Genomic DNA, 19459 nt, shown 5'->3' on the forward strand with positions numbered 1-19459 from the left:
GCTCTACAGGTGTCTCCAAAGGTACATGTTGGGTTGGCGTATTTCGAGATTAGGATTTGTCACTCCGATTGTCGGAGATGTATCTCTGGGCTCTCTCGGTAATGCACATCACATAAGCCTTGCAAGCATTGCAACTAATGAGTTAGTTGTGAGATGATGTATTACGAAACGAATAAAGAGACTTGCCGGTAACGAGATTGAACTAGGTATTGAGATACCGACGATCGAATCTCGGGCAGGTAACATACCGATGACAAAGGGAACAAAGTATGTTGTTATGCAGTCTGACCGATAAAAGATCTTCGTAGAATATGTGGGAGCCAATATGAGCATGCAGGTTCCGCTATTGGTTATTGACCAGAGACATGTCTCAGTCATGTCTACATTGTTCTCGAACCCGTAGGGTCCGCACGCTTAACGTTACGATGACAGTTTCATTATGAGTTTATATATTTTGATGTACCGAAGTTAGCTCGGAGTCCTGGATATGATCACGAACATGACGAGGAGTCTCGAAATGGTCGAGACATAAAGATTGATATATTGGAAGCCTATGTTTGGACATCGGAAGTGTTCCGGGTGAAGTCGGGATTTTACTGGAGTACCGGGAGGTTACCGACCCCCCCGGTAACCTAATGGGCCTTAATGGGCCTAGTGGAGGAAGAGGAGAGGAGGCCTAGGGGCTGCCGCGCGCCCCTCCCCCCAAGTCCGAATTGGACAAGGAGGGGGGGCGGCGCCCCCCCTTTCCTTTCTTCCCTCTCTTCCTTCTTCCCCAAGTCCTAATCCAACTAGGGAAATCCCGGTAGGAGTAGGACTCCTCCTGCGCGCCTCCTCCTAGGGCCGGCCGCACCCCCCTTGGCTCCTTTATATACGGGGGCAGGGGGCGCCCCTAGACACACAAGTTGATCTCTAAGATCGTTCTCTTAGCCGTGTGCGGTGCCCCCTTCACCATAGTCCTCGATAATATTGTAGTGGTGCTTAGGCGAAACCCTGTGACAGTAGAACATCAAGATTTTCACCACGCCGTCGTGCTGACGGAACTCTTCCCTGACACTTTGCTGGATTGGAGTCCGGGGATCGTCATCGAGCTGAACGTGTGCTAGAACTCGGAGGTGCCGTAGTTTCGGTGCTTGATCGGTCGGGCCGTGAAGACGTACGACTACATCAACCGCGTTGTCATAACGCTTCCGCTGTCGGTCTACGAGGGTACGTAGATCACACTCTCCCCTCTCGTTGCTATGCATCACCATGATCTTGCGTGTGCGTAGGAATTTTTTTAAAATTACTACGTTCCCCAACAATTACTATCAAAACCGGAGAGCATGTGTGCTCAGGTGCTTAAAGCGAAGCATTATCCTTATGGCAAGTTGGAGGATACGGTTTTCACAGGTAATGCATCCTCATCTTGGCAAGCTATCAGCCATGGTCTTGATCTATTGAAAAAAGGGCTGATATGGAGGGTGGGAAATGGAAGGAGCATTCGGATTTGGAGGGACAATTGGATACCAAGGCCGTTTTCGTACAAACCTATTTCCCTACAGGGCCGATGCCGCATTCGTTTTGTTTCTGACCTTCTCAATCCCAATGGGTCTTGGAAGGTAGATTTATTGTAGCAATATTTTTTGTATGCAGATGTGATTGAGATAATGAAAATACGGGCGTCTCCTAGGTTGGACGAGGACGTGATCGCTTGGGGGCCGAGTAAAAATGAAATTTTTTCAGTCAAGTCAGCTTATCAGGTTGCTTTTCATGAAGTTCATGGTGCAAATTTGGCTTCTAGCAGTACTTCGAGCTCTGGGGGGAGAAGCTGCTGGAAACTTATTTGGAAGAGTAATGTGCCGCCGACGATCCACAATTTTGCTTGGCGAATGGCGACGGATGCCCTCCCAGCATGGAAGAACAAGAACAAAATTGGTTTGGAAACGATAAGTGGCTGCCCGGTGTGTGGAATGGAGGTAGAAGATAATTTCCACTCGTTCTTAAGGTGCCAACGAGGTCGAGATTTGTACAGAGAAATGTCTAATGTATGGAAACTGCCAGCAATGGATTCCTTCCTGAACACTGGTAAGGAATGGCTCCTTCATGCGCTCGACTAGTTATGTGATATTGATCGTACTAAAGTGTTGCTCATCTTCTGGAGGAGTTTGTATGTGCGTAATGAAATTGTGCATCACAAGCCAACGCCGGTCATGGAGTCCTCGGTGAGCTTTTTGAGGAGATATCTGGATGAATTAATTGGCATCAAGTTAAATTCGGAGATGGATCCACCGAAAGGAAAGGGATATATATCTTTTGATCAGCATGTTGGGGCGGCGTTCACACCACCACAACAAGCGATATCTGAAGCTAGATGGGTACCGCCTGCTAATGGCTGGGCCAAATTGAATGTTGATGGCTCGTTTGTAGCAAACGATGATGCTGGTGCTGGTATGATTCTTCGAGACAATAAGGGCAAGATCATCTTCTCGGCATGTAGATTACTATTTTCTTGCAGAGATCCACTAGAAGCTGAGCTATGTGGGATCATGGAAGGATTATCACTTGCCATACAAAGATCTGATCTGCCTGTTGCAATTGAATCTGATTCAAGCATGGCAGTATCTTTGATATTTTCTGAGGAAGTTGATCATTCAGTTTATGCCTCCTTGGTGAATGAAATTAGACTTTTATTTCGTCTTAGACAAACTTGTATTACTCATGTATCGCGTGCCCAAAACAAAGCTAGTGATAGTTTAGCTAGGTTTGCTCGAGTTGAGGGACGAACTATGACCTGGCTAGGATCTAGGCCAGAGGAAGTCTTGGGTATTTCCCTTGATGATTGTAAGGACATTGTCATTTGAATAATACAAGTGTTCCCGCAAAAAAAAAAGACTGAGACTTAGTTCAATCTCCGACTGAGATTTAGCAATCCCCTACCGGGCATTATTCTGCATCCGAAATTCGAACGAGCCCTTGGCCTTGGTGCCCCTTACATGGCAAACACGCGTGCCCGTCGCCGAAAACTATGAGCACGCGCCTGACCGGAAGCCAAAAACGCCCTGGCCGACGTCGTGCAGCACTTCGAACGTCCGTTGCTGCACGTTGCCGATGATGCTAACGCCGCTGGTGGCAGCGAACGCGAGGCAGTCTGAGATCATGATCCCGTCATAATCGAGGTCCATGACCGCGCCGCCGTCGAACACCAGCTCGACGGTCGGGACAGAGAAGTTTCTTAGCCCGGTGAAGTCGTAGCAGGTGTCCAGGATGCCGACGGGGGCCGCCCGCGGGTACCGCGTCATGCCGGATCTGAACGCCGACGAGAGCGCCGAGTAGGCCCTCCGTGGTAGCCGCGTGAGGATAGTACCAGAGTCCATCACCGATCCGTTGGAGAGGACGGTGGGCTGTATTCCGAGCAGAGTTCCGTCCACGGATATGTCCTGGAGAAGCACGCCGTAGAACGTCGGCACCCGTGGCCATCTGAGCATCGGCGTCGTCACGAAGGCGGACGTCACGTTCGGCGCGCCGAAGGTGAGAAACCCGGATGTGCGGTTGGTCGGCGGGAGGCAGTACGAGAAGGACTTGCCGTACGTCGCCGCCGTCTGCGACACGAGCGACTGCGCGTCGCCGCCGAGCCCCATGAGCCCGTCGAATTTTTCGCGGTTGAAGCCCTCCTCGTGGTGACTGCAACCGAACTGGAAACCCTTGACCGTGTCCGAGGCGCTTAGCGCCAGCGTGTCGGAGCCGTACGTGCCGGTGGTGTTGGAGCCGTCGCCGTACTGGACCATGTACTGGCACTGCGAGTTTGAGCAGTTGTTGCCATTGTTTCCAAGCTGTGTGCACGCCGCGGAGCTGCAAGAGAACGGGGCGTACGTGGTCGACTTGCTGGGATCGAAGAGCGTCGTCCCGTCCGTGGAGTTGCAGCGCACCCATGACACGTCGCTGCCGGTGTCGATCATCATGGTCTGGGTCACCGCCGGGGAGCCGATGCCGACGGTGATAACATACTCCAGCGTGTCCAGGGCAGTTCCCAGGGTAGTCGGCAGGGTGAGGTCCAACGGCTGGAGGTCGTCGGTGCCCTTCTTCCCAGACCACCTCCGTTGGATGTACTTGGCTCGGAGTTGGTCATGCTGGAGCAGCTCCAGGATGGTTGGCACCTTTGCGGATGGCGCCGGCGAGCACGGGCCATGCCGGTGGTTTAGCGGCACCGTAGCTCCACTGGACGGCGCTGGAGTTACTGCAAAATTAAGAAACGGGATATAAACGATAAAAACTGTACAGGATCGGCAGGCAATTGTACTGCTGGAACTGCATGTGAGTGTGCATGCATAGAATAGAACATACTCCTTCCGTTTCAAAGTGCTGGAAGGTTTTAGATTTGTTCATCGTAGAAAAACTATGCATCAGCTGCTTTACAAAATTCAAAATCAGTCGATTTTTTCAGCCGTCGGACTTCAATCCAACAGCCAACACTGGCTTGCGTCCCCAACCCTTCTTCCACCTCGCGACCATAGGCCCAACCGCCTGCTCCCGCCATGTCTAAGGTGCCGCCCGCCGTCCTCCCTCTAAACCCCACCATGGTTTCATCTCCGATGTCCGCATACCGGGCTTCGTGCAAAATCGACTGACGCGTATTTGGATTTTCAAGCAACTGATGAATTACAAAATGTGAAAAAATACACACCCACATCTACAACATCAAATTAGTATCATTGGATTCAATATAGACATTATCTTTTTTTCTGGAGGCGGGATCAAAAATAAAGAAATTTGACCCGGGACAAACGTAAAACCTCGATGTACGTACCTGAGCAGACGACTTCAGCCTTGAGTGAGCCGACGGCGAGAACCTTATAGCTACGTGCATCATCGGCTGCACGAGCAACGACAGAATAGTAGCCGCCGCACAGCAAGAGAAGCAGCAGCTTCCTAGCATATCGGTCCTTGCTCTGAGCGCCGGCCATTGCTGGAGCTGGTTGGCTTGCATCTCTACAATCCTCGCATACCTTATTTATAGAGCCCCGGGACACAGCCACGCAGCTTGTAACAGGCCTCCTAGACGACTTTTCACACACACATAGGAGTATATATGTATATACGAGTATATGTATGCCATATTGGCAACTTGGAAAGCGTGCGTACATGCACAGCAATGCATGCGTACGTACGTACGTGGCCACGTGGGACGACGAACGGGTGTGCATGCGTAGGGCGAGTAACCAGTTCGTCACGCTGCTTCCTCCCTGCGTAGGCAACACACAGGCACATACGTAGGTGTTGCCCAATCATCGATGGTTTTCCTCCTACGCTGATCTGTGGTGGTATTGATGGGTTGGTCGACATGAGATATTTTAGATCTTAGTGGCGCAATCTGATGTTGTAAATTAGTAGATCGACGTCCTGGACCAAGTCCCCACACGTACATTGTCCATGGAGACACGGCTCATGAATCTTGTTTTTATCCAAACATAGCACTAAATCAAACGTATCATATAGAGCGTCAAGAGATGGAAATTTCCTATATTTTAGTTTATAGGAGCGAGTATGTTCTGTCTTGCTTTGAAATAATTATTGGTCTTATTGTCAATTTGTCAGTTCTTTTGAGCTATCCTGTGAAAATAAGCTTCAGATAAGCTCCTGTGAGAATAAGCTCCAGATAATAAGTCAGCTAGTAGTTTTTGGTGCTTGTTTTCCGGTTTATTTGTGGTATAGTCAGTGAAAAGTCTGTAATACCCTTGAACTATATTATTGTTTTGATTAGATTCGACTTCCAAACACCACACCATGTTATTATATATCAAACAAAAGGATTGTTTGTTTCATGCAAAGGGATTGCACCTTGCCTATCATTTCTACAAGACAATTGAAGTTTTCCAACTTGACATTCAAAATTAGTGCACCTTGCATGTTCATTTCTACGACAACTAAAAATGAGAGATACATGGCATCTATCTCATATGAAATACAGCGTCCGGTTACAATGTTTTACATGCAAAGTAGAATGGGCAACAACATGGCGACTAGCCGAGTCAACCGGAAAGAATGAGATTGTGAAGCAAAACTCTTGGCCGACTCACATGTCCAGAAGCCACATCACTGCTGCTGCCATTGGCTCCGGTATTGCAGATAGAACATGTATGATCACAAGTAGGTTTAGAGGGGATGATTAGACTACTTGACAAATTAAAACTTATCATTTTCGCAATTTTAGTTCTTCACAAATTTTAACAATTCTAACAAGTCTTGTCACACTTTACACATGCAAGTCTAAGATAGTAGGCAACAGAAAGTAAAGACTTTGCGTATGAACGTAAATGAGGGGTCGGAGAAAACCAAACACAATGAAGACACGATGATTTTTCTCGTGGTTCTGATAGATGATGCTATCATACATCCACGCTGATGGAGACTTTAACCTACGGAGGGTAATGACTGTGCGAGTCCACGGAGGGCTCCGCCCACAAAGGGTCTACGAAGAAGCAACCTTGTCTATGTCATCATGACTTAAACCCAAGGACTAGCCTCACTCCGGTAGATCTTTACACTAGGTGATCACCTTACCCTTACAAACTCCTTGGTTCAACTCCACAAGCTTGGAGGCTCCCAAGTGACACTTAACCAATCTAGGAGACAACACTCTCCAGAAGGTAATAGATGTTGTTGTTGATGATGGACTCCTTGCTCTTGTGCTTCAAAAGATAGTCCTCATTCCTCAACGCTCAATCACTCTAACAGATTTGGCTATGTAGTAGGAGAAGGATTGGAGTGGAAAGCAACTTAGCGAGGCTAGAAATCAAGGATAAAAGGTTGGAGTATAATCCCCTTAATTTCAATACAAGTGTAGGTGGTTCTCTCTCAGAAAATGAATATGGGAAGTTGTGGTTTCGTCCTCGTTGCTCTCTGAGAGTTGGTAGAATGGGTGGGGGTATATATATAGGCAGCACCAAAAACCTAACCGTTACACACCTTTATGCACTACTCGATGAGACCGGATGAACACACTCGGTGAGACCGACTAATGCAAAAGGTTTGAACTTAGGCTTTTCAGTGAGACCAGATGAAACAACTCGGTGAGACCGATGGGTGATGACCTAATCACTTTTCACAATTCGGTGAGACCGATCGCAACCATTCGAATTTTTTGAGATGAGATCAATAGGCAACAGAAGGTTGACAAGCGCTCTTCGGTGGTACAAAGTTAGGTTTAGGCAGTGGCTATGTCTAGTGTTTCTCGGTAGGTCCGGATAGGAGTGGTTCGGTGGGACCGAGAATGACTTTAGGGTTTTGGATATAGCTAAATGTGAGAGTGTGGCTAAGGGTTTTGGAGCAATATCTCTAAGCACTTGAGCAGTTAGTCTATTATCAAAATCTCTTCCATTTTAGTAGTATTTTCTTTCCTATGGACTCAATGTGAACTTTGATCACTTAACTATAAATGTAGAGTGTAGAAGCTTTGCCAATGTTTTTCCATTGCATTTTAGGGGTCCACATTCATATCTATCGCCATACCTAATTGAACTTTCCTGAAATATTGTTTGAGTAGGCATTAGTTGAATGATGCATATGTTGTTATGCATTACCAAAACCACCCGAGATTAGTTGCACTTTCAGTCTCCCTTTTTTGGTAATTGATGACAACATATAGATCAAGGCTTCGACATAAGTATAATCATTGAATAACATCGTCGCTTTGAGAAGTATGTGATAAGCAAGGGCTACCCCTAAATTTGTGCAATATTGGAAATTTATGTTTGAATGAAAATGCACAATCGATTAGAGCCATGGGATAACTCTTCCATGGCACATATATCTTGGTGGAGTCCACAAAAGAATACGAATGGAATACAATAAGCACTCATCACCAAGCACACATGTGAATGACCATAACATCAAGAATAAGCAAATGATAGCAGGAGTATGATAAGCAAACAAAGTACGGTCACACACGACATAAGATTTACAACCAAAGAAAATCACTGTATCTCAAAAACCAAAGCAAATAAAAAGAAAAATAATACAGTCTCTCGCTGAAATCCCTAACGATCAATATCACTCTCCCTCTTTGGCAACAAGTTACTAAAAAAACTCGAATTATCTAGAGTGAAGCGTCGCTCTGGGCTCGATCCACGACAGCTGGTGATGAAGCAGTCCTCTAGCTAGCAGCACCGGTGTGAGTCAATGGAGTGGAGAGAAGTTCGTCTGCAAATGCTTCTGAGGAAGTCTGTTGAACTGGTGGGGTAGATACTGGGGGTGCCATAACAGTGGTCGGGGCAACTATGGAAGCATATCTAGGTTGTGTCTGGTATTGTGTGGTCATCTGCTCACCAGAATCACTCATATGTGCCTCAACATCTGCCTTAAGCTTCTCCAAATTGGTGGCCATCCCTGTCACCTTGACATCAAGAGAATTGAACTTAGTTTTCATGATCCACTCTAATCTCTCCTGCTTCTTCACAAGGTTATGAAAGCCTTGCTCGGTCCTCTGGGTAGCTAGGAGTAGATATGTCATCTGGTCACTCTTGGTCTTGAGCAACTCAACTGTAGAAGTACTACGCTGCACAAGTATAGGTGATCGTAACAGTTTTCGAGGGTAGAGTATTCAACCCAAATTTATTGATTCGACACAAGGGGTGAGGGAGTCCTGGATTATGGGGTCCTCGGGTGTCCGGGCTGTGTAGCATGGGCCGGACTGATGGGCCATGAAGATACAAGATAGAAGGCCTTCCCCCGTGTCCGGATGGGACTCTCCATTGCGTGGATGGCAAGCTCGACGACCGGATGTGTAGTTTCCTTTCTCTGTAAACCGACTCTGTACAACCCTAGGCCCCTCCGGTGTCTATATAAACCGGAGGGTTTAGTCCATAGAGGCTATCACAAATCACATAGGCTAGACATATAAGGTTTAGCCATTATGATCTCGAGGTAGATCAACTCTTGTAACCCCTATACTCATCAAATACAATCAAGTAGGACGTAGGGTTTTACCTCCATTAAGAGGGCCCGAACCTGGGTAAACATCGTGTCACCCTTGTCTCATGTTTCCTTCGATCCTCAGACGCACAAATCGGGACCCCCTACCCGAGATCAGCTGGTTTTGACAATGACATTGGTGCTTTCATTGAGAGTTCCACTGTGCCGTCGACGGTAGGATCGATGGCTCGCCTCGTCATTGATGACAACATCACCTCGGGAGAAACCCTAGCTCCGGGACATCTCCTCCAGCTCGGCGGTTTCACCATGGGCGCCCATACGGTCTTTAAGCCAAGCCTTTAAGCCAGGGCGGCCCTCGAAATCGCTAAACATCGTCTTCAGGTCGGCCTCAAACACCCCAAAAAGATGGATCCAACAGATATTTCGTCTTTAAATGAACTACTTGATCGCATCGCCGCCCTGGGAGTAGCAATAGACTACGATTGGATTGGGCTTAAAGAGGGAAATCAGGTCCCCGGCGATCACCCATATGGTAGCGGTCGTGGAAGAACAGGCCGATGATACTTCTCCCCTCAAGTTGAGAACAAGCTATGTTCGAATTTCCGAGTCACACGAGCCGGATACCCATCTTCAGGAAGAGACCTCATGTCCTCCAAACATAGAACCCGGCGTTGAGCCCGAAGACCGCCAGGACGCTCCAGACCCTGGACCGGTGACCTCGCAGATTCTTCAAATTCCGGATGCGATAAGGGGTCATGATTTGGATTTCAGCCTGCCCACCCACCACATACAATATTCCCCAAACAACTCAGGTCCTCCAGATGTATGCGACCTAATTTACGTGCGGCAGCAACCTGAGGAAATAGTCCACCACTTTTGGGCTAGGTTCCTCCTTGTTAAAGACAAGATCACGGACTGCGGTGACGACGACGCGATTTCGATATTTCGCTGCAATTGCATGGATGAGGGAATCCTTAACGCCCTCAATCGCCGCCGCATACCGAACTCTTCAGATCTGGCACACATCGTCTAGAAGTTTAGTGCAATGGAAAGCACCTGGAAGGCACAAACAACCCGGTGGGATCCTCCGGCCTTCAATCAGCCCACCGGACGGACAAAAAGGATGCATCCCTATGGGGTACCCGACCATCCCATGGACAAAAAAGTGAAGCCCTTTACGGGACACAGAACTATCCTTGACGGCCTGCTCGATAAACCTTGCCAGATACACACAACGTCGAATACCAAACCAATACACAGCCTTCGGGCATGTTGGGTACTCCGGCAGGTGGCTAAGAGCGGTGAGGCCATCCTCACCAGCATTTCTCAAGAGAGGCACTCTTCGGAAAACGCCGATCTCAACGTTTTTATGGTCTTCGAGACCTTTTCTTCCAACAAACGGCGCAAGAGGGCGCTGCGCGACCTTGCCGAAGTCAACCAGGTAGTAGCAGTAAATCCTTGGAATGACATGGCGATAACCTTCACTGACGATGACGAGCCAAGGGCCAGATCAGTCCGAGCACCAGCCACTTTGGTCTTAAACCCAATAGTAGATGGCTTTCGGCTCACAAAAGTACTCATGGACGGTGGCAGCGGATTAAACCTCATCTATGAAGACACACTCCAAAAAATGCAGATGGATAAAAGTCGCATTGAGCAAAGCGGCACCACTTTTTGAGGCATCATCCCCAGTTGAGAAGCAATAAGCTCGGGGAGGATCAAACTCGACGTCGTATTCGGCACGCCAGAAAACTATAGGTCCGAAGAGTTGCTCTTCCACATGGCACCTTTCCACAGCGGATATCACGCCCTGTTAGGGCGAGAAGCATTCATCTGCTTTCAAGCTATACCCCATTATGGGTACATGAAGCTCAAAATGCCAGGGGCCAACGGAGTTATCACTATCACCAGTGATCCGGATATAACACTCCGCGCCGAAAACAAAACCGCATCACTAGCCCTCGAGGCGCTATCCGAGGCCCTAGCGGCCAAGGAACTGACTACTCTGCGCTCTACAGTGGACAAGGACGATGTAATCCTCGACAAGAGGCCCAAATCCACTTCCTTTAAACCAGCAGACAAAATAGTCAAATTTCAAGTGCACCCAATGGATCCTAATAAAACTGCAGCCATTGGAGCACAGTTGGATCCAACAATTGACGCCGCTTTAAGAGCGTTTTTGCGCGAAAATTGGAACATCTTTGCCTGGCATCCTTCGGATATGCCAGGAATCCCACGCAGACTGGCCGAACACAGCCTCAATACAATTAAGGGCTTTAAACCAGTCAAGCAAACACTGCGGCACTTTTCCGAACCCAAGCGACGAGCCATGGGGGAAGAGCTAGCCAAACTACTTGAAGCCGGATTCATTAGAGAGATCAAACACCCGGACTGGCTAGCAAACCTGGTCATGGTGTCAAAGAAGGATAAGTCCTGGCGCCTCTGTGTTGATTTCAAAGACCTAAACAAGGCTTGCCCTAAGGACCCCTTCCCACTACCCCACATTGACCAAATCATTGATGCAACCGCAGGGCACGACTCACTGTGCTTCCTCGACGCATAGTCCGGATACCATCAAATTAAGATGAAGGAATCCGATCCGGCCGCGACGACATTCATCACTCCATATGGGCCTTTTCGCTTTAACACTATGCCTTTCGGGCTCAAAAACGTCGGCGCCACCTACCAACGCATGATACAAACATGCCTGGAAAAACAAATTGGCAAGACGGTGGAGGCATATGTAGATGATGTAGTCATCAAAACCAAACATGTCGAATCATTGGTGGACGATTTGCGCCTCACATTCAAGAACCTCCGAACATACGACATACGGCTCAATCCAGAAAAATGTGTTTTTCGGCATCCCGACTGGAAAACTGCTTTGGTTTATTGTTTTCAATAGAGGAATCGAAGCAAATCCGGCCAAAATCTGAGCCTTGTCGCAATTGGCGACACCAATAGACCTAAAGCAGGTCCAAAGACTACCTGGGTGTGTGGCAGCCCTGAGCCGCTTTATCTCCAGACTGGGAGAAAAGGCACTACCACTTTATCGTCTGCTCCGACGTACCGGTCACTTCGAGTGGACGGATGCGGCGACGGCCGGGTTGGAAGAAATAAAAACTTTGTTAGCAAGCAACCCAATCCTGGCCGCACCAAACGTCGGTGAACCCATGCTTCTGTACATATCAGCAACTCACCAAGTAGTGAGCGTTGTGCTCGTGGTCGAACGAGAGGAAGAGGGACACAAATTCCCACTCCAAAAACCAGTATATTACGTATCGGGGGTCCTTACACCATGCAAATCCTGATACCCGCACTATCAAAAGATAGCGTATGCGGTCTTCATGGCATCTCGAAAGCTGTGACACTACTTTCAAGAGTGCTCGATCACGGTGGCCTCTGAAGCACCACTCAATGATACCATAAACAACTGAGATGCCATCGGTCGCATTGCCAAATGGGCTATAGAGCTCTTACCATTCGAAATAGCATACAAGCCACACCGAGCTATTAAATCTCAGGTGTTGGCTGACTTCGTCGCCGAATGGACAGAAGCCGAACTCCCTAAAGAATACAACACATACTCCAATTGGGTGATGTACTTCGACGACTCCAAGATGTTAGCCGGACTGGGGGCTGGTGTCATCCTAATATCCCCTACAGGGGACACAGTCTGTTATGTATTACAAATCATGTATACGGATTCCAATAATGCTGCCGAGTATGAAGTGCTCCTGCATGGACTCCGGATGGTTGTTTCTATGGGCATACAATGCCTCGAAGTCCGGGGGGATATGAACCTCGCGATATCCCAAATAAATGGAGAATTCGACACAAAGGATCTAAAGATGGTGGCCTACCGCAATGCCATACTTAGAACATCCACTCGATTTGAGGGTCTCGAGTTTCATCATGTGGCTCGAGATAGTAATCAGGAAGCAGACATCCTTGCTTGTCTGGGCGCTAAACGCGACCCCGTCCCGCCTAACACCTTTTTGGAGAGGCTTTTCAAACCATCTGTGGTATGGCAGGACGAGAGCGGAAATAACAGTCCGACGTCGATCATACCCCCGGACGCCGAACATGATTCGGATACCATCGGGGGCTCGAGCACCGAGCCAACACCTTCCGCTCATGTAATCATGGCAGTTATTGCTCCATGGACCGAACCCTTCTTGGCCTACCTTAATAGGTAGGAGCTCCCTGATGATCAGAACGAGGCCCGTCGCATAGTCCGATGCTCTAAGGCCTATAAAGTCTATGAGGGAGAGCTCTACAAGAAAGGCACCACCAGAGTCCTTCAAAGATGTATCTCCGAAGAGGAGGGGTGGCAGCTCTTGGCCGAAATACATGTTGGCCTCGGTGGCCATCACGCCGCAGCCCGGGCCCTAGTAAGTAAAGCCTTTTGTAAAGGCTTCTTCTGTCCCACAGCCTGAGCAGATGCACATGCCCTTGTTCAGCGCTGTGTAGGATGCCAGCTCTTCGCCAATCAAAGCCATATTGCCGCCCACTGCCCTCAGAACAATCCCCATTACCTGGCCTTTCGCGGTCTGGGGGCTAGACATGGTTAGACCCCTTAAAGGGGGAAGCCAGAAGAAAAAGTATCTGCTGGTTATGGTGGATAAATTCACCAAGTGGATAGAGGCCAAACCGGTAAAAACGGCCGAAGTCGGACCGGTGATCGATTTTATATCCAGTGTTGTACACCGTTATGGCGTCCTGCACAACATCATTATTGACAATGGTTCTAACTTTACAGCCGATGAGGTGAAAACTTGGTGTGCTAATTCGGGCATTAAGCTCGACTACGCCTCTGTTTATCACCCTCAAACAAACAGTTAGGTCGAATGGGATAATGGCTTGATAATGAGCGGCATCAAACCCAGACTAGTGCGATCCCTACGGGAATCAGATAAGCACTAGGTTGAGGAACTCGATTCCGTATTCTGGGGACTGCGGACCATGCCCAATCACACGACTGGATACACACCCTTATTTATGGTGTACGACGCAGAGGCTGTCTTGCCTTGCGACATTATTCATGACTCACCTCAAGTGCGCATGTATGAAGAGAGAGAAGCCAAGCTCGATCGGCAGGAGGATCTAGATGGCCTGGAGGAGGAGCGCGATGTTGTGAAGGCACGTTCCGCATTCTATCAACAGCAGGCTCGGAGATATCAAAGCAGAGAAGTGCAGGCAAAGACTTATAATGTCGGTGAGCTTGTTCTACGCCTAGCAGAGAAGAAAAAGGACAAGCTCAAAACCAAATGGGAGGGTTCCTTCATTATAAATGAAGTTCTCACTGGAGGAGCCTATCACCTTCGCAATGCATCGGATAATCCCTTAGAGCCGAACCCATGGAACGCTGCTCGGCTCCAAAGATTTTACGCCTAAGTCCGGACATATACCTTTGTTGTTCCTTTTTATCCTTTTCAATTTTTCCTTTTTCTTGTTTTTATACGATTTCCAACATGTGTTCGGGTAAACCACACACTCGCGGGGTATACATCCTTAAATGTACACACCCCACCAAAACTAGGGGCTTCTCTCAATAGAAGCTTATTATTATTTTGAGCATAGATCTCACCTTATATATGTGTCGTCTGCTCATATACGTCCTTTCTTCGCCATTATATGCACCTCTATGAATTAAGTTTTTGCCAAGCTGGGTTGCCTGGCTCCTGTGCTTATGCCATACGTTCCCGCTTGTTCGGCTAGGGCATAAAGGGAGCACCTCTGTGATTGTCACAACCGGGTTATTCGGACATGTACCTCAGACGGGTGAAGCCGAAAGCTAGCGTTCTTAAGAGAATAATTGGTCAGCGGACAAACGACAAATTTCCTTCGTTGCAATATAAAACTCCCAAAATATAAAGCTTCTTGTTATTTTTTAGCATCATAGCTTAGGCATGCATAAAAAACGCATGATGACCCAGGGAGAGGAACCCTTAACAAAACTATTCTCTCTGGAAGATGTTTCTTACGTTAAAAAGTAACATAACATAACTCCCCGAATACATTTTGTCTGTTCAATCACCATGACAGGATTGCCTGGTTTCCAAACATACTTTGTGTTTACCACAGGTATAGTATTCAGAAACACCCCAACCCTTGGGTTTTGGAGGTTGAAGCGGAAGGTCTGCCATGACAATTTTTTCAAGTTCGGCCGGAGATAATTTTGGTGATAAAATGCATTGTTACATGGAATCAAACGTGTGACACCCCAAAATTTTGGCCTTGTTTTATTAAATAATTTTTTTTGCCAGGAATTAAAACTTTGATTTTTTTGGACTCCCTTTTGATTTTTTTTGAAACATTTCCATTCTTATTATCATTGAGTTGTTCCCTAAAGGGAAAACCTTTCAAATATGTTATTGGACTTGTTTAACCTCTCAAGAAAAACTTTTCTTTTATCAGTATAACTAATTGCCTAATTAATTTGCTTGATCTTTATTTTCTTGAAAAATGGTTTTCCAAGGTTATATGGCCAAAATTGAACTACAACCATTTGATAAATTCACCTAAAATTCTAACCAAAATTTGGAGATGTCATGTGATGTTTTAAAATCATTTTTATACAAAAATATCTTTTATTCATGTAATATGTTGAGCTCTGCATCAATTTTTCTTCTCTGGTCCAGAGTGCAATTTTTCACTACAACCCATTTAAATATTTCTTCCTGGCCTCCACCAAAATTATGGGATGTTGGTAGTAGCATATGATTCAACATTATGCAAAAACCTAGTGCTGTTCTTTGAAATTTTTGAGTGAATCAACCTCTTTTCCATTCTGGTCCAGCCATGTGATTTCTACTGCAACCCTATTTATTTTGCTCCAATGACCTTGTGCTTTCTCCTGCTTATAGTCCTCCCTACCAAACCCCTAAGTCCAGGAGCATGCACCCTTTTGAACATTTTTGGTTCATGAAATAATGTCATTTATTTCCTGTCCAGAATTGTAGTTTTGCAAAACTTGCACTAACAAGTTTGTGCTTTTCACAAACTAACCTCACCACCCTCTTATTCATCTAAAGAGACCACCATCTGGAGTTTTTGGCCACTCCAAGACCTGCCTAAGTGCCCTTAGCATTTTGTCAAACACCTTACGGGCATGATCTGTTTTGACATGAATTTTGACATTTCACTGTGAGCTTTCACCTTTGATCAAACCAACTTGTCCACTAGGCTTCCAGTTACTCCTAACCTGGGTCTGTTAAGTGCCAGCCTCACCCAAGCTCTGTAGCATGCTCTGGCATTACGTCGAGCACGTCCCGTGCACGCCCGGAGCGCGAGCAGAGCACGCGTTTTGCACGTGCCGCACCTGAGCCAACGCGTCGCGCCCCTAGCTTGCCCCCACTGCAGAACCACGCCACGCACGTCCCTCCTCACCGCTTCACGCCAAGCCGCCCCTCGCCACGCCCCGGCAGGCCAAGAGCTAGCCGCCGCAGCCGCCCGACAGCCTCTGCACTGGTCGGCGCCGCCCGAGCCACTCCCGCTCGCCAGCTCGCCCCTGGAGCAGTGCCCACTCGTCCGCTAGCTCCTGCCGTCATCCCCAGCCACGCCATGTTGCCTGCAAGCTACAGAATGGCGGTCACCGGCGACCTTATCCACGGCCGCCGCGGAACCGCCTTGGCTCGCCCATTTAAGGAGCCCCGAGCTCATCTCCGCATGCAGGCAGTCCCAAGCCATCTCCCGAGGACCCCCATTGGCAGCCAATCGATCCGGGGAGGTCTCCTTCCCCACCTCCGGCAACCGCAGCCGCCGCCACTGCCCCGGCCATTTCGGCACCACCAGGGCCTCCCACTCTCTGTTCTCTTCACCAGGAACTCTCTCTTCCTCCCGTGAAACCATCCCCCTACTCGATTTTGATCGGGAACCACCGTAGCCCCAAACACACTTTGCTCCCGAAGCTCCCTCCGCCGCGAAGCTCACCGCCGATGACTCCGTCCACCCCCGAGACCGTAGCAACCACCGACGGGACCGCCTCGACCCCCTGAGCCCGTGGATGGCTTCGGTTTCTCGAACGGTGCCGCCGTTCGCCGGCGAGCAACGCCGGAACCTCGCCCCGCTCGGACAAAGGAGGAAGAAGGAGGCGCGGCGACTGGTCAAACCTGACCAGTGGGCCCCCTGGACCCACTGTCAGTGACCCTGTACCTATCCACGTGGGTTAAGTGAAGGCGTAATCCACCCCAGTACGTTTCCCCCGCTCCGAAAGCGTATTACCCTCTGAAACGTTTTCTTTTTCCTGATTTTATTAAAAACAGATTTTGACCACAGCTTTAACTGTCTATAACTTTTTGAATATAACTCCAAATGAATTGATTCTTTTTCCTACATCTCTCAAATTCTGTCTAGTTTATTTTAAGATTTATTTGAAAATTTTCCAAACAACTTTTTTGTACTGTTTTTGAAATATGTGTTATTTGCATATTTTTGAAAATAGGATTTTGGAAGAGAAGAAAACTTTCAAAAGTTTTGGAGAGCACCTCACCCCTCCACAACTTGAAGGCAAGCATTATGAACCCCGGCATAATATTTTGGTGTGTTAGTTGACTCGTTTATAACACCACCTCATTTCGGAGAACTCGTTATTTTATGTGGCGATGTGATCATTTGCATGAAGGCATATTAGTGTTTTCCTTGCTGTTGGAAATGAATATACTTGTGATGGTAATCATCCTCATGTGCCTTGCATGCATGCCGGAAAGGAATCCGGGAAAGCCTCTGCCTTGGGTAGGAGTGAGCTTGTTCCCGGTCCCCGTCGGGACGGTTATGTCCGGTATGGCATAGTAAGGTATAATGGGTGGTGATTTCGTCGGTTGAAATATATTTGATATACATGGCATGCAGGGAATTTATAAACCTCCTGAGTCGACTGTAGACCGAGTCTTGTTCCAGTAACCCCCATACTTGCCTCGTACTACCACTCATCCCTGCCGCAGGTAGGGTACGGTTCAGTAAGTCGTCAACCCCTTTCAAGCACACACCGTACAGAGAGGCCATGGTGGAAGATACCGGTTGTAGCCGGTAGGCAGGCCACCTGGTCCGGGGGCATGGGTGTTTCCGGTTGGGACCGAGAGGGGAGGCCACCCCTTAGAGCGCGCGATATAAATTTGATCCCATGCTATGTGAGGTTGTAGCCTCCCCACTTAGAGTTTGCTTGACAGGTGTCGTGGGTGATTCCAGACACCGGTGAGTTAAGCTGGTGTGTGCAAGTTAGGCGTGTTTTCAACAAAAAGGCCGTAGACGGAATTAGTCCCGATGGACTAAAGGAATCCGTTACTCGTGGGTAAAGAGTACACCCTCTGCAGAGATTAAACCTATTCGAATAGCCGTGTCCATGGTTAAGGATTACAGTCTGGGATGGGTCAAGTGTTGGTCTTAGTGTCGGTCTTCGGAGGTGAAATTGTTAAACCAAACTTGGATACCGACTGGTTACTTGTGAGGCCCATGATTATTATTTTGTGATGGACTAACCCGTTGCATTATTTGTATTATCAAGTATCCCTGGGACGGTTCTACCTCCTGGATATTCATTGTGATTATTTATTTTATAAGCCCTTTATGTGGTGTCGCTCAGACGCCCGACTGTGGCATTTCTTTTAAGGCCCTTTATGTGGTGTCACTCAGACGCCCGACTGTGGCATTTCTCTTATAAGCCCTTTATGTGGTGTTGCTCAGACGCCCGACTGTGGCATTTCTTTTAAAGCCCTTTATGTGGTGTCGCTCAGACGCCCGACTGTGGCATTTCTTTTAAAGCCCTTTATGTGGTGTCGCTCAGACGCCCGACTGTGGCATTTCTTTTAAAGCCCTTTATGTGGTGTCGCTTAGACGCCCGACTGTGGCATTTCTTTTAAAGCCCTTTATGTGGTGTCGCTCAGACGCCCGACTGCGGCATTTTATTCCCACTCTATTACTGCTTATTCATGTTGCATGAAAATAACCTGCTTGCATGCATAATAGATGTTTTATTTATGACTGACGATGTGATCATGGAATTTTTCAGTGCATGATTATCAATTATATTATACCTGTGTTCTTAATGTTTGCGAGTACATTCAAAGTACTCACTGGCTTGTCCCTGGCTATTGTCTTGGCCAGATTGCTTGGAGAGGAGCGTGGCGATGACAGCCCCGGAAACTAAGCAACGGTGATAGCAGCCTCGCGAAGATAGGAGTTAACCTAGTCAGCTATTCCTGTGGGAAATGGAGTCCCATAGACACTGATGACTCACAAACCGCTTCCGCCATCGACCACTAGAAACCCAATTGTTGTACTCACAGGCCAGAATGGTCTTGTACTACATATTTTGTATTTTTTCTTGGAATTTCTGTATCAAGTTGGAGCCTCATCAGCTAACAGTAATCCTGGGGCTGATGAGCACGACAGTCTTTTTCTGGAAATTTATACCCGGAAAAACCGGTCGTGACAAAACGCCTACCCTTTATCTATACCATCTATAAGGCTGTCTAGTTTATAGTCCTATTGGGAAAATTTGGCGGCTATCTTTACTTCGTCGTACACCAAGCTAACCGGAATTTCTTATCCG

General features: G+C 47.8%; 1 protein-coding gene across 1 annotated transcript; it reads right to left on the minus strand.

The window, feature by feature from the left end:
• Positions 1 to 2700: 2700 nt before the first annotated feature.
• LOC147965892 (aspartyl protease family protein At5g10770-like) lies at positions 2701 to 5004 on the minus strand. Its single transcript, XM_087526986.1, has 2 exons — positions 4784 to 5004; positions 2701 to 4213 (listed from the first exon to the last, which is right to left on the minus strand). Exons 1-2 carry the CDS (start codon positions 4938 to 4940, stop codon positions 3003 to 3005), a joined length of 1368 nt encoding a protein of 455 aa, XP_087383112.1. The 5' UTR covers positions 4941 to 5004; the 3' UTR covers positions 2701 to 3002.
• Between the last annotated feature and the right edge of the window lie 14455 nt (positions 5005 to 19459).

This window comes from Triticum urartu, chromosome 6A, assembly GCF_056163025.1.
Source record: "Triticum urartu cultivar PI428250 chromosome 6A, HENAU_Tu73, whole genome shotgun sequence".
In the NCBI taxonomy this organism is placed as follows: Eukaryota; Viridiplantae; Streptophyta; class Magnoliopsida; order Poales; family Poaceae; genus Triticum; species Triticum urartu.